This window comes from Parasteatoda tepidariorum, chromosome 4 (assembly GCF_043381705.1).
Source record: "Parasteatoda tepidariorum isolate YZ-2023 chromosome 4, CAS_Ptep_4.0, whole genome shotgun sequence".
Lineage (NCBI taxonomy): Eukaryota > Metazoa > Arthropoda > Arachnida > Araneae > Theridiidae > Parasteatoda > Parasteatoda tepidariorum.
The window spans coordinates 7,614,166-7,630,771 of NC_092207.1; the positions used below are offsets into that span (position 1 = coordinate 7,614,166).

Genomic DNA, 16,606 nt, shown 5'->3' on the forward strand with positions numbered 1-16,606 from the left:
TTTTTTTTTTTTTACCTTTATGTAATAAAGATTTTTCTTTTTTTTACGAATAGCAATAATTTAAAAATAAATTTTTTTATTTGTTGTATTTTTTTAGTTTCTAGATATTAATATTTTTATTTTAATAATACATAAAAACAGTGACACTAAAAAAAAGTTAGATTTCTACGTGATTTCTCTTTCTCCCTAATTGTACCACCTAACACAATTTTCAGATATTCTTCTCTCTTCTTTTTTAATAGACAGGTAAAAAATTTAATAAATTGTTTACAGCTTTCTGAACATTTAATCGAATAAAATTGGGAAGTGAATTCTCGCTATGATGGGATTTTAAAATACAAACAACAGTCAGCTATGCAATTTGTATCGCTGATTTTTTATTGATGTGATATGTGTGGTATATTTCTGAACTTTCAAAAGATTGATAAATCTTTTTGAAGGAAAATGAAGTAAGTTTTTCAGCTGTTTCAACCTACAAAAAACGAATGCATCTTAACAATCATCTTTTAAAACATGCAAAATCTCTGAACGGGTTTTACTTTGAATTACCATGACTGATAATTATCATCCAGATTAATGTTCATTGAACAAAATTTATAATAAAATAGCAATACTTTAACCCTTATTATTTCATGGAAAAAGATTATTTATAAATTAGAAAAATAGAATTAATAATGATATCTAATGAGAAAAATCTAACAATTAAAATAAAATTTTATTTAAATTAATTCTAATTATAAAGCGAAAAGAACTTTAGTGAAAGAAAAAAGCAAGAGAAAAGGAAAATAAATCGATGAACTGCAAAAAAAAACGTGTCTCGTAGTCAGGCAATTAACAGTTAACTAGCATATAAAACTTGCTTGAATTTTCGCATGCGTTTTTTTATTTTATTTATAACCTTCGTTGAACAGGCGACCCAATTTTTGGGGTTGCAACTACTGATGTTCCACTCCGTAGACTAGCAATTTTGAACCCAATCCAGAAGACAAGGCAACTTCAGGATCAAGTAATTAGAGAAATTTGCCTTCGTGGAGGACTTTTTGATGGAACTCATCCGCATTTGAGTTACATGGAGAGGAAGACCGCGAGAACCTCCCACTGTTAGCCTGGCGGCAAAGGGACTAACACATGATCCCTCTATCACTGAGGATATTCCACGTCAGCACTGTGGTTGGTCCAAGCCGGATGCGGAATTCGCATAGACCAGCCATTGCTAGGATTCGAACCCGATTCACCTCATTGGAAGGCGAACGCTCTATCCCCTGAGCCATCGCGCTAGTGCGCTTTCAGACGAACATTCTTAACACATTGCTGACCGGATACGAGTTAACTCGGTTTGTCATGCCCAATCTTTGTTGATAGATGACGATTTAGTTCGTCATTGCACTTCGATATCGATAGTTAACTCTTCATCAGTCAACTATGTTTGGAGATGATATCAATATTTTTAATATTTTACTTTACTTTTATATTCTGTAACAGAATAATAGCCGGGGAAAATGACGTAGTTGCTGGTCAATAAAGTGTTAAGCTATGGGAGGCTAGTGTGAGAATTTTTACAAATGTATCAAAAACAATAATTAATATAGTTTCATGAAGTATTTTTTGCTTTAGTCCAGACCACATGGGGACAAGCTGTGCGGAAAAACCTAATACTCATTTATTACAACTCAGAAAAGTAGAGCCAAAATTAAATAAAATTTTATTTAAGTCTTAGATTGTAATCTCAGTTTGTTTACCTGAGATTTCAATCTATGCCTTATTAAAATACTAATTTGTAATAGACCATTTCACTATACTAAGAAAGACATTGAAACGCATTTTGAACGCAAATCAATATGCTTGAAAACCATTCTAACTCGATTTGATTTATTTGAAAAATATTTTGTAATTTCTTTTATATTTTATCAAACAATGGGATACCTGCAAGTGATGTAGTGTTGGTATCTCGATCCTGAGAAGGAATTGTATTTCAACTCATTCGATGTGCGATATGGCTAACTTAGCTCAACTTTCATTCAAACTTAGTTCAACTTTAATACGCCATTTTGCTTATAAACGATCAATTGGCGCTGTTGTCATAGGTCACATGTGTGGGCATGCATGATCTTCTTTTTGAAGTGCAAATACCCAATTGATTAGAACTGAAAGCTAGAAAATCACTACTATTATAAAATGATTATCAAATTACAGTGCACTCCCGATTATCCGGGTTAATCACCGGGACAGGGAGCACGGAGAATCGAAAAACACGGATAATCCGAAGACTCTTTTAATTAGAGAAAAAAATCAATATCAGCACAAAAAATATAAAAATTACTGATATTTGCATGCTGCATAACATCAAACTAGGAATTTTCCTTCTAAAAAATTGTGTAATGCGTCTTCGTCATATATTGATATACATGTTTTACGAACCGCATTAATGTCACCGTAATCAAATCCTCCCATATAATCTAATAAAATTTCCACAGAGCAGCAGAAATAGAAATTGTATTTCCCTCATTTACTACATCTTCTGCATCAGTTACTATCATCACTATTTGATTTAACTACATAACGATGTCTTCATCTGTCAAATACTGGAAGACAGGCTCACATGCATCACTTTGAAACCAATCTTCTTCGTCAAGAATTTCGAAACCTCAGATTTCTTTTGCTTGTTCTAGAATATTGTTATCATATTTTTCTTGAACATCTGAAGAAGATTGCTCATCAAGCGATATTATCTTTCTCCAACATCGTGATAAAGTAGACGATTTTACCTTTGACCATGCTGCTGATATTCGATATACTTCAATCCACTAACGAATATTGCTTCCAAAAATGTGGTAGTGTTATAACTTCATGAATAAAAAATTTTTTAATCTTTAAAATGTTTCTCTTTGTATTTTTCGTGTGACTCTGGAATGAGCACGGATAATCCGCAAACCGGATAATCCTGGCACGGATAATCGAGAGTGTACTGTATATGGAAATTCTTTTTTTGGGATGTAGTGTGTGCACCAGCGATAATAGTTTTAAAGTAGAGACATATGTAAAAACATATTGCTCTATTTATACAGATAAAAATTTGCAACCAACTGTAATAAGTCAATACCGAGTCCATAAGATGCTTCTTTTCTATCCTTTTCAGTAGTTTCAAGTGCTAGTCTAGCACTTTTATCCGACATATACTCACTATTATCCGACATATTTTAAAGTTATACACTGAACTCAATAACTACGAAATAATATTTGGTTGGATACCTGGACGCATTACGGGTAACGAAACAGCAGACTCAATAGCCAAATCGACGCACAATCTTACAAATAAATGTTTACCAGACATTCAAAATTTAGTGGCAGACTCTCTTACCCAACTCAGACAGACCAACTGGAACAGTGAAATAAACAAATTGCAATTAGTGAAAAGAATTGGAGATCAAAGATAAATCGGAAGTCATTATGGAGAAATCTTCAGAGGAAGGCATTGGCCCACATTGGGCTAACTACGACGGAAAAACCCGGGTACTTATCAATAGACTACCCATTGGGCACACCCGCTTGACACACAAGTATTCAGAGTGTGCCAAAGACAGGGGCACGGGGCATTTGTCCCACATCAGGGGGGCCCCCAAATCGAAAAATGGTTTATTTTACATTTCCTTCTTTAATGAACTTAAAACAAACTATTAGTACAATGTAAAATCCGTCAGTTTTATGTTAGCTTCTTCATTAATCTAATCGTATGAACACAAATCTATATTTCGTAAATCTAGGCTTTCTAGGGAAAAATTCAGCTGAATTTTCGCAATTACGGTATGCAAATTTGGCCAAAGCAAAGATTCTTGTCATATATCTAGAATGAGGCGAAACATTTAAATACCTCCATAAAGTTCGATTCTTCATTACTGCAGTAGTGAAGCAGAGAGGGAAGGGGGGCAAAGAGGTTTTTGACCCGGTGTTGACGAAAGTTTTCTTAGTCCTCGCAACACCTAATTTGTAAAGCTTTTTATTTAAAGTAAATAATAAAAAAAACTAATATAAGCTAACATATGGGATTCTGTTGACATTGAACTTATAAATAGTAATTAATAAGGCCCGGATTTTGATGAAATTTGCATTTTTGGACATTTTTTGTCCTTTAGAGCATTTTTTTAGATTTATGGGACATTTTTTCAAAATTTTGGGGCTCATTTTGCATTTTTAAGCATTTTTTAAGTTTTTTGTTAATTTTTTCCAATTTTTATTACTTTTCGGAGCATTTTTATTACATGAAATGAAATATTTGTCTTATAATTTGTCTTGATTCAGAAGATGCTGCATCAATTACGATAGCGCAAAACGTGTTGGCCTCTGATAAAATTGAAGGAAACTTATCATTCATCAAGTCTAACTTAGCTATTTTGTCCTCGACAATTACAAGCTTGGAGAAACAAGAATTGGAACTTTGTGATGCAATAAATTATATTGACGTAGTGAGTGTTGCAAAAAGCAAGGGGAAAGATTGCACAAAGTGTCGAAGCTAAATTGAACAAAGTTTTGGAGAAGGAAACTGGCTTCCAAACAATGAAGAAAATCTCTAGGATATTGACAGGTGAAGCAACATCTTTTCAAATTGAAGAAGAATTGTCAGTAAGTGAGAACGTATTTTTCAAGTACGCACCAATAACATCAGTAAACGTTGATAGAAGTCTCTCCAGGTATAAAAATTTACTTTCAGGCAAAGAGAAACTCGTTTACATTTCAAAATATCAAAAATCATTTAATAATCGAATGTAATTCTGATATGTAGTAATATTATGAGATGGAAGTTGTTATATTCATTAAAGTTTCTATACAAAATGAAAATGTTTTGGAGTCAATACATTTTCCCTTTTTTGTTATTTTGAGATATAAAACATATTTTTCAAACTTTAATGAACGTAGAACAAGTATTGCACTGCTTTATATTTTTTGAAATGGCTCATAATAATTTAAAAGAGCAAAACATTGTTTTAGTTCAATATTTTTGCATTATTTAAGTCATGTCATAAGGCATTTTTAGCGAAATTTTCGCATTTTTAGAGCAGTTTTTAAGGGCATATTTTGCACTTTTTATAGGCATTTTTTGCACTTTTTAAGGGAATTAGTTGAGATTTTTTAGGTCATCAAAATCCGGGCTATAGTAATTATATACAAATTGATGAACATAGTAGCTATTTACGGTGTTCTTTGATGACGCCATATTTCGAAAATGTGCTGGGTGTTCACTTTCTATACATACCCTAAAAACATTCCTTTGAGCAGGTCCTAGACTAAGATGAGTATGTCATTATTCATGTGGAAAAATAATTCCAACTAACATTAATGGAAGAAGTCTCTTACTTTTATTTTAGGTATTTAACACTAAACATACCATAACTGATCAAATAACCGTTTAAAAATTTTTACATCTAAAATGCGCTTATCACCTTATCGTTTTTGCACGTTTGACTTCATGACTTTTTTCTAACAATTATATTAGTATTATTTTTCGTATTTTGTTTGCTTCGAATAATACTTGTCGCATACATATTTCTAACACAACCGGTCATTTGACGGGAGAACAATTCGTTGCGTTATAAGGTTATCGGATCAGAAATGACGATGCAATGCGTGTTCAACGTATTGCATTCGATGAGTTGCACATTTCAGCAAAGACTGTTGCGTAATGAGTTCAATCAGAATAACTGTGAATTCAAATTTCAAGAAAGTACCTAACATTTTAGATTGGCATTTTTATGTAAGAAAAAGTAATACTAACTAAAATACAAAAGTAATACTAACTAAAATATAAAAGTAATACTAACTAAAATACAAAAGTAATACAAAACTAAATGTTTTGGTAAGTAGCATATATTTTATTTTGTTAAACCTAACTTCATTTCTTACTTAACTGTTAGTTTTTAACCAGAAAAATGTTGAAACAATCACGACAGCACAAGTTCTTCTTAGAAGATATAATATTAATTATAAGAATAATTATAAAAATAATTGTAATAATTGTATGAATTATAATTCTTAATATAATTCAATTTTAATATAATTCAAGATAATTCTTAAAATTAAATTTTAAGAATTATAAAAATTATAGAAATAATGATAATTAGAAGGAAAAGAAATATATTTGCGGAAAATGTACAACGGAAACACCCTGTACATGAATAATAAATACTCTGTACATCAATAAAAAATGCTTTGAGCAATGAATTAAAAATTCTTATTCTTTGTTTTTGTAATACATGAAAATTAGCAATATGCAATTTTGCTTAAAGAAGCTTTTTTAGTTTATTTCCTTCCTAACATCCATATTTCATACATTCATTCAAGAAACAAAGTCCGTTCATTTGACAGTCTATGGTAAAAAAAGGTAGGGGAGAGTGGGGTCAATTGTAACAGGGTACGATTGTAACAGAGCAAAAATTTCGAGTGTCGGGTTCTAGATTTGGTTCCTAGGTGGCGCACAAGGTGCATTTAATAAATCTACACGTACACCCCTGATGGCAACCATTTTTATGTACTTTTGAAAGAGTTACATCACAAAAGATATTTTCACGCCACGCAAGTACTTTTTTTGGTATTAGAATATTATATTGTAACAAAGTAATTTTGTTTAAACAAATAAAAATTAGTAACCGAATATGTAAGTGGACACCTTAATTAACATTTCAATAAAAAAAAGATTAGTTTTGCTAATTAACTAGCATTGTTTTTAACAAATGAAGCTGAAATGGCGTCTTGGGGACAATTGTAACAATAAGTAAAGGGACGATTGTAACAGCTGAAAATAAATAATCTTATGTTTACAAACCATTACTTAACTCTTTAAGAACCACCAATAGTTTCCTATATCATTTATATTATGTTGCATGTGCATTATTTTATTTGTCACCTTTCACAGCATAAATTAAAATTTTTAACCCCTTAAAGTTAAAAGTTTAACCCTTTAGGTCTCTGCTCATTATTATTTTTACTCCTAAAATATCACTACTATTTTGATCAATAAAAAAATATATCACAACTATGATAATATGTATAATTAACTATGTTTTAGTTGAATTTATGAACTGTTACAATTGACCCCGTAAGTGGGGACAATTGTAACAAGTGCACGACTGTCAAAAATTGTTAATAACTAATATAATAATATTTAAAATCAGGTATTTATTTTTTTTCTAGTAGAGGATAGTCTACTTTACTCGTCAGTCAATTAATACTAATAATATATTGGATTTTTTGTTAGTTAAAAATAGTTAAGTAAAAAATGTTACATTTGACCCCACTCTCCCCTATAGATTAAGTGTTTAGTGTTCTTTCTTTAGGAAATGATCCGAATTTCTCAGATGTAAAAAAGGGAATATTTGCTTCAATTGTTTGAAGTTTTTTAATTCCAAATTGATTAATGATAAGTTTCATAAATACGAATAGTTAAAAACAATTGTTTATTTTAGGTATAATTTTGTCACCAATAATAGTGTTTTTCAAAGTTTCACACAAGAATTATGAAATAATTTGACTGCATACTTAAAAAAATAACGACATTTACTAAGGTTTTTTAAAGCAAAAATGATTTCATAACAAATGAGATTGTTTTTTTATTTCATCCGTACTAAAATGAGGAGGAATAAATAAACAAACTTACAAAGGATTATCCAAAATAATTGTTATTCGAAAGGAATGAAAAAAAGAAAAGTGTTTTCCTCTTTAATAGATCCCTTTTGTCGCTATTTTTCAAATCCTTTTATGGAACAAATGTTCGAAGTCAGGGGAAGAGGTAATTTGTCAAACACCCTGCACCCGATCGCTCTTTTCCATCATCCGGGCATTCTTCTTTAGATGGCGCGAAATGACGTTTTCATTCTTCAAACGTCTTAAATAAAAAAAAGAAAATGAAATAAGAACAGTTATTGGAAAGACACGTCGAAGATAAAGTTCTTAGCCGTTGCATCAGAATTGAAAATAAAAACTAATATTTTTCAGCCTCGCCCATAAGGTTTCACTGGAAAAAAATTATTGCAGCGCAATTAACCTGGAAAATTCACTTTCTTTCTTTCTTCACTTTCTATTTTCTAGAGTGCGAAATGCAAACACCAAAGGCATGAAAAAAAAAATAATAAATATTAAAAAAAGGAATAACAATTCGTTAAATGAACTCTTAATAAATAGTTCATTAACGAACCCATTATAACATTTAAAACATATAAAAGTAGATATCTTTTATAATGAAAAAAAATATATGAGATTTATTTTAGAACTTAAAAGGAATGAAAGAGATGCTTCGTTAGTTTGTTTTGTGTCACTAAATAAAATAAAGAGTCTTTACCTTAAGCACCCTAAAAGGGGAGGGGGACACTTAAAAGATCGTTAAATTATCGTAACAATTTCAGCGTTGTCAAACTGTGTAACTGTATCGGTATTTTTTAAAAGTATACAGCATGTAGTTCGTTTTAAGGCACAAACTCTTTATTAAATATGGAATAATTATTAAATGGATAAATTATAATGTATAAATTAAATAGAGAAATTATTAAATTATATCGGAAAGATTTTTCACTGTCTCTTAGCCATTTATCTATACAAAATTGTGTTAAAAAATTGTTGAGTGAGAAAATTGGTTCACAGGTTCGTAAGTGCTGCGATAATAAAAGGGCGATTAAAGATCAAATCCCGGTATATGAGTTCATTCGATAAAATAGGGGTTATATGGAAATGTGTATAAGATGTTTATGGTAAGAAGTGAAAAAGCTTTGAGCATTCTTTAGGCACTGAGCCACATTGAACTGTCCAATAATTAATCGTCTTCTTACGGTGGAAGGACATTTAGAACTGTTGAGATTGAAGTGAGTATGTTACTATGAATGACAGAAATAGGTGGTTGTTGACTTCTACCGGTGCATGTTGTCTATCACACAGTCTCTTTGGTAAATGTCCGAATTATATACTAGGTCTAATTAAGTGCCACCGCCCGGTATGCATTTGTCCGGTATGTCCTGCATAAATGTTCTGTTATGTCAAGTGACATTGCCTAATAAGCATTTAACCGGTTCTTCGAACACTGATGTTTCTCCTAATTTTCTCCTAATTCCCCTAAGTTTTTATATGATGATTCGCGGTTGAAGAGATAATTTTCATTCATTGTTCATTAAATATATATTCAACTTGTATAAACAATACGTTTTCTTTTCTTTTACAGATGGCGATTTGCCTAATATTAGCTATATATTTGACAACATTTATCTTAGTTCAAAGTGATGAATCACCAACAGGTAAGCATATTTATCTCTTTATTTAAGTCTCAAGCAATGTATAGATGGTTCTAGAATATTTCGCATGGGTATTAGATTTTAAAAAAATAATAATTCGTTTGTTTTGTTTATTTTTTCAGTATACTAAAAGCTTGCAGTTAATGTATTATTACACGGTTTGCCGTAATATTAAATTAAAAATACATTAGTGATAATATGTATATTACAACAATAAATAAAATCCCAACAGTAACAATTTTTATGAGCACCAGAACAAAATTTATTGAGGGCCCCTTCCTCAGAGAACAAAATGTCTAATTTTCATATTTCGCAGAATTTGTGGACCTCTTATGCAGAATTGTATTTTCTCCGCCATTATATAGCAATCTCCCATAAGTACCGCCTTGACTGCATCACAGATAAATCACACACATTAGTATAAATTTTGAAAGAAATTTTGCTCGAACCCTCTCTTTCTCCCATAAGTACAGTTTTGACTACATCACAGGGTTGCCACAGGCTACTAAAATGCAACTATTGCTACTATTTTCAGCCTTAGGCGACTTTTTCTGCATGAAAAGGCTAAAAAAGCAACTATTTTCAGGAATAGGCAACTATTAGGAGACTTTTTTTTACTCTTGGCGAAGTTTTTTCGCAAAAATGAACGTTACTTTTCAGAAAGCAAACTTTTATACAATCATTTATGTCCAAAGAGCCAAAAATTTAAATTTCCATTGGATTTAATAAAGTACTTGTTATATGTTCTCGCTGAGGGGCAGTTTTGCTATTTTTAATTGTTTATTCCTTCTATTGACATTCATATTTAATTCTAATTCGACTTTTATTTAGGTACCTATTTTCTAATATGTATACCTTTTATATTTGAACAAAACTTTTTTTTAATTGGAGCATAGTTAGGACTGGGCGATAAATCGATGTATCGCGAAATATCAATTTAACGCATATATCAGTAGGCCGATGTAGTGACTTTCGTTTTAGGCGATGCATCAGAAATCTGATTTAAGCCACCGGAATAAGGTTACAATCGCGGTTTAACGATTTAATATGCAAGGATCCTTGACTAGGCTAACGCTGTTACCGCACTAACGAAGACGATTTTGATTTCGTCTAGCTGCAGAGAACTTCCGGTTTCGTGCGAGGATCAGCGTTGCAATATAGAACGCAATTAGTTTCTTTATGTCCATTTTTGTCTTTGGGATTTTGCGTTTTTTGAAGATTATTTTCAATGGGACTTAAGTCATTTTGCGATCGTTGTGCATTTTATTTCGTCAGAAATAATTGTCTGGTTTCTTGTAAATTATTTTCAGTGGGACTTTTGCAGCGATCGTTTCGTTCTGCATTATTTCATAACGATTCTTGTCAATTATTTTTAGTAGACCTACTGTTACTTTGCGATTGCTGCACAATCGCTGTTATCTTAAATTTTCGTTCTGAACTCAATAGATCAAATCATTGATTTTTTTCAATTATTGTTTATTTTAAGCGATACCATTTAATAGGGGTATTTTGTATTTATAAAAAGTTAGTTTTTTTTAATTTATTAAATGCAGGTAAGTATAATAATTTGATTGTTTTTCAACCCATAAATGCTCAGTCGTTTTTAATTATAAAAAAATTAAAACAAAGCTTACCTTTATTTAATTTGCTTTTTGAGAAAATGAAAACAAAGTTTTTTAAAAAAATTTGGCTATTAGTTAAAACAATTTTTTTTAAAAATTAAATAGAAAGTTTAGTAATGTTTTGAGGTTTTTAATAATTTAACATTAGTACTTAAAGTATTTTTTTTAAAATTTCAATTAAAATTCTTTCAATACTTGTTTGTTTTATAATTTGTTAGATATTCAGTATCATTTTTAAACAAATAAATCTTTAGTCGATTTTATTTTCAAAAATGAAAATAATAATAAATAAGTAAAAATATTTTTACATTTATTAAGTACAGAATTTGACCATTAGTTAATACTACTTTTTATTATTTTAAATAAGTAAATAAAAAAGGGTCTAATGATGTTTCAAAAGCATGTTTTTTTTTCAACAAATAATAAATAAATAAAAAAAATAAATTCTAAGGTGAACATTTCTTTGGTTTGTTTTCCACTTTCGTTTTTATTTCTTTTAATTTTTAATGCATGTATGTAAAATAATTTGTTACAGTATTATTATTTTTAAACCAATAAATCTTAAATCATTTTTAATTTAAGAAAAATGAAATAAAGCTTGGGTTTGCTTTTACTTTGACTTCTTTATTAATTTAATTGAAAAAATTAAGCAATGATATTGATGTCATAGTAGAATATGTTTAGAATTAATATTTTCTTTTGTACTAGATTTATTTCTTTTTATTTATTTTTGATTAATTTAAAGATTTCCCATAGGTAATTTTTGAACGTATTCTAAATTGCGATGCATCGCTCTATCGCGATGTATCACGATTTAAAATTTCTGACATCACCCAGTCCTAATAGTAGTATTTGACAATTAAGCTATAATTTTAGTTATAGAGCTACTATTTTTGATACATTTTTGTTTCTGTTAGGCAACTATTTTCATGCTTGAGGCTACTAAAAGCAACTATTTTTGTTCATTTTTTACTGTGGCAACTCTGCATCACAGATAAATTGCATGCATAAATTTCTTAAATTGTTATAGAAATTTCCTCTACTTTTTTGACGGAAATTTTTTTAATGGATTAAAGTGTGTACCCGGTTTTATCCAACAAGTGGAGCAAGAGCATGTAATTTGAAGTTTTCTAGAAAAAAAAATTATTTTTAAAAAAAGTAGTACTTTACAGGCATGATATATTCTTTTCAGGAATGTACTCCACTAAACAATGAATACCTTGCTAAATCTGGCATTCGAACAGTTTAGCTCCAACATGCCTTCAAATGTTAGCTATCCAGTCTTACGACCCTCCCTCCAGCCCCAACTATACTCATTGTCGATTTTTCTCATTGCTGTTATCAGTTTTTTTTTACGTATACTTTTCTTCTTAAGCGCCATTAGAGACAAAAAGAAACTCAGCATTTAGTGAACCAAAAATGTAACTTGTACCTTAGAAACTAAAGTATTACTATTTATTATAAATCAAGGTCTTTTGGGGCAATGTAATGATAAAGCCGTGTATTCAAATTGCCCCCCAGGCAAAACATTTTTAATATAGTTTCTTGTGGGACAAAATTCTATATCGCCAATAAAATGCTTCTGTCAATCGTGCTGTTATCAAATAAAAAAGTCATTTGTTAAGAACCTATCTGGAAACAAAGAAAAGGCACGGTTGACACGTCACAATTGAGGTGACGTGTCAACCACCCTAATATGTATCAATGATCTTTTTCTGACTGGATCCCTTGGTTCTTTTTAAAATTCCGATAATTCTATTCAATTTCTTAAAAGAATCAAAAAAATAGAAATAGCACGGCTTCTAAAGTTTTCCTTTTTTGGCGATTCTTCGATGATCTCCCATTAATCATTTTTCCTAATAAACTACTGAATATAATTATTCTTTGCAAATCAAAATTTTTTGTCTAGAAATATATTTGATTTCAAAAGAAATTTTGAGTGAAGTATTATGCCCCAGCAATAATGATATAGAAATAAATTCTAAATTTTAATGAGCGTGAATATTCATGACGTCCGAATAGTGATGAAAAGTACTGGAGAGAGAATAGCTACAATTTTTGGCATGAAATAAAGAAAACATCTAAAAAATAAGGAACGAATTCAATGGAGTCCAGGAACCTGTCAATGGGATGCCTGCAAGTGACGTAGTCTGGGTACCTCTATCCTGATTGGTTGTTGAAAAATGGCATTTGTTTACGTTAGCAACTACTCTTTCACTTCTATTTCGAGTAAGCCAAGCCCATCAAATATCAGTTCTCTTAAGTGACTATATTCTTTCACAAAGAATTAAGTTCTTTCAATATATATACACACAGACTTAACACAAAGACAGGCACAAAACCATGTGGAACATAGACTGACTTATTATGCATCGAAGTTGCCAGGTACATAAAACAAAAATGTATCACGGTTACATGAAAATACAAATAATAAATCTAAGTAAAAAACTTAGACGAAAAAGAATTATATTTCAATAAATTCGATACGGCTATGTATTCAATTAACTTAACGTTAATTAATATTCTAACTTATGTTGAGCTCAACTTTAACACGCCATTTTAATTCTAAACAACAGCTGGCGATAACGTCACAGGTCACATGTGTGGGTATACGTTGTCTTCTTTAAGTGCAAGTACCCAATTACTTAGCTTATTAAAAATAACTGCACTGTTAATTCGTTCTATTGACATCATTAATGAAAACCATCTTAATGGCTTTTTGTTACAAGACAATGCTTGTCCACACATTTCAAGAGAAACGGCCGGATGTTATAGTGGTATGATCTAATCTCCTGATACCAAATTGAAGGAATAATGAAAAGTCAATTTCTACTCAGGTCAACAAATAAAAATTTTATTTTCGTTACTTTCTTATTAAATAATCACAATTAATATACATGTGACAGAATCACAATATTAAGTTGGCAAAAAAGAAAAAATTTTTCCAGCGATCTGCACGCTTCGCCACCGACGGTATTTATTCTTAAATTTACATCTTGCTAAATATCTTATATAAGAGGAAAACTTTTCTCCCGCATAAAACTAAAATGAATTAATTAAATTTAATGAATGAATTAATATTTGAAAAAACTGTATTAACATCAAGTGTTATCCACTATAATTTTAAAAAAATTTATTTGAACTTGAGTGGATAATAATAAATATTTTATTGAGATTGAAAAACTTGAACAAGATATATAAATAGTGGGAATTGAATAAACTCCTACTGATGTTATTGATGTTAAAGAAAAACTAATGTATCTATATAATGTTGGATTAAGATAAAACATCTTGAAATGTACTTTTTTTTTTATTTACTCATTCATTTTGCGAAAGCCTCACATTTTATGCTCTGTACTTTATGTAATCATGTTGCTCAAAATGATAGAAACATTTCAGATTTAGTGTCAAGATCGATCCATCCTTTTCAAATTGTACAAAATTGAAATTGAATATTTCATGGTCTTTTCAATTAAAATAATTTAATTAAATACTCTCAACAGGAACCAATAGTTTCGGTGAAATATGCGATTCTATACTTGAATCTTTCAATTAAGTGACCTAAATTGAAATATCTAATGACTGTTAAACGCGATACATTAATGCATTTCCATTTAGAATATCGCATTTCGAAGAACAATATAAAAGTTAAAAGCTTTCGAAGTCGCACCATGGAAAGGAGATACCTTACTAAATTTAAGAGGTAGTCATTTGAGAGCCTCCGTGAATGTTAGCATTGTTTGTTAATTCTCTCTTTCTATTTATATATATATATATTCAAAGCTCAGCCCCGTCCCGCCCCCTAGCGGTGGCATCCGAGGTGAAAATTTATTGATCAACAAAAGGATACAAAACAATTTCCAGTTTGAAAACAAAAGAAGATGAGAATTTACAATGATAAACATGAATAATAAAACAAAAAATAAATGAATAATAAATAAATATAATAATATTTAATGCTTATCCTAAATTTTAGTTGACATCCAATAATTTTAGTTGACAATGACTTGTATGCCTTAGATTTGAATAGAAACGAATTTGATATAGCATTACATGACTTCTTAAGTATCTTTGAATATTACTAACAACAACAATCTGAAAAAGAATACAGTATATAACATTGGATATATACTGCATTTATATATATATCTATATATATATCAGACAAATCAGTTTGTCAAATCGAATCAATTCGTTAAATTGAATATCAATTTTTTAATTAACGAATAACAGAGTATGATATAAAAATAGCAATGCAAAATACCCTTAGATATAGATATTAAATTATTGTTTACTATGAGCTTAAAAATTATAAGTTATACATTTGGAAATCAACTTTAAAATAATCTTAATTCTTTAATACTACTTACTTTTAAAACTTAATAGATGCATATTATATACGAAAAATTCAAAGTTTTGGTTTCATGAGCGAATTTTTTTCCAGCGATTGTTGTTCGTTAAATCAAAGTTAAAAAATCGTTGAAGGAGAGCATTTCAGAACCCTCTTTTGTCGGGACAGAAAAAAATATTCGTTAAATCGGAGAATTCGTTAAACAAAAGTACGTTAAATCGAGGTTCAAGTATATATATATATATTACAGTGAATGACCGAAATGAAGATAATGCCTAATTTCACCAGTAAATGTCCAACATATTTGTTACATCCGATTTTATACTAATTTATTTATTCGATGTTGTAATATCTGCTGAGGATAGATTAGGCGAAACAACAGCGGTTAAATGCATACTGGACAATGGCACTTGACCATAAAAATCACTCATTTGGGGTCATTCACAGTAACATCATTCACAGTAAATTCGGTTATAATTTTAAAACGGGGAACACCGATTTTGACAGCGTTTCTTTCAGCAGTTTGCAAATTTTCAAGGAGTGGTTTCATTTTTCACCTAACCATTCATTTATAGCTTCGAAAATATTTGTATCCATAAAAGCTAAATGTATGCTTTTTTTTCGCACTTGGTAAGCAAAAATTTATTGACTAAATTATTTGTTTTTTTCTTTCTAGCCCTGGATGATGCATCGTCCCTGCCAATGCTTGCCTCTGGAAAACGTCAACACAATATCATGAGATTTGGGAAGAGGCCTTCAGTTGAAAAGAGGGAAGATCCCCGTCACAGATTCCTGTTCATGGGAAAACGAGAAGATGACAGCCTGCTTCATTTCTTACAGGGGGATGACAACTCTTACAAGAGGGGTCACACTATCATGAGATTCGGAAAGAGGAGAATTCCTCAGGAGACACACAATTTTATGCGATTCGGCAGGAGGGAGGGAGAGAAAAATCCAGGACATTCCATGATGTATTTCGGTAAAAGAGCTGCTGATGGTCACAACATGATGTACTTCGGAAAAAGAGCAGGACATTCCATGATGTACTTCGGCAAGCGAGAAAACGATAATGGTACAATCAATATTCCAGATATACCTCTCCCGAAACTAGGAGTCGCAGAATAAGAAACTAAAGTTAATTTTTAGGGTTTTAAAGAAATAAACTGAATCATTTTAGCAAAATCTCAAACATTCATTTGTTTATGGGGCGTAACTACCACTGCAGTTATTAAATATAAAACCTCGTCGCGCTGTTGCTTCTCAGTATCATTTACTCAACGGGATCCTGCACTCATTCGACTGCTAACAGCAACACAATAGAGACCATTCAAACAACAGTGAACTTAATACAACTCTTAATACAAGTG

At 30.5% G+C, this 16,606-nt stretch overlaps 1 protein-coding gene across 1 annotated transcript in view; it reads left to right on the plus strand.

Annotated features, from left to right (window-relative positions):
• The window catches only part of LOC107451807 (myomodulin neuropeptides), a 131,290-nt gene that overhangs the window by 107,468 nt on the left and 7,216 nt on the right, over nt 1-16,606 (plus strand). Inside the window, exons 2-3 of the mRNA XM_021147952.3 lie at nt 9,197-9,269; nt 15,916-16,311. Coding sequence (XP_021003611.1) covers nt 9,197-9,269; nt 15,916-16,311 — 469 coding nt within the window. The remainder of the gene's footprint in view (nt 1-9,196; nt 9,270-15,915; nt 16,312-16,606) is intronic.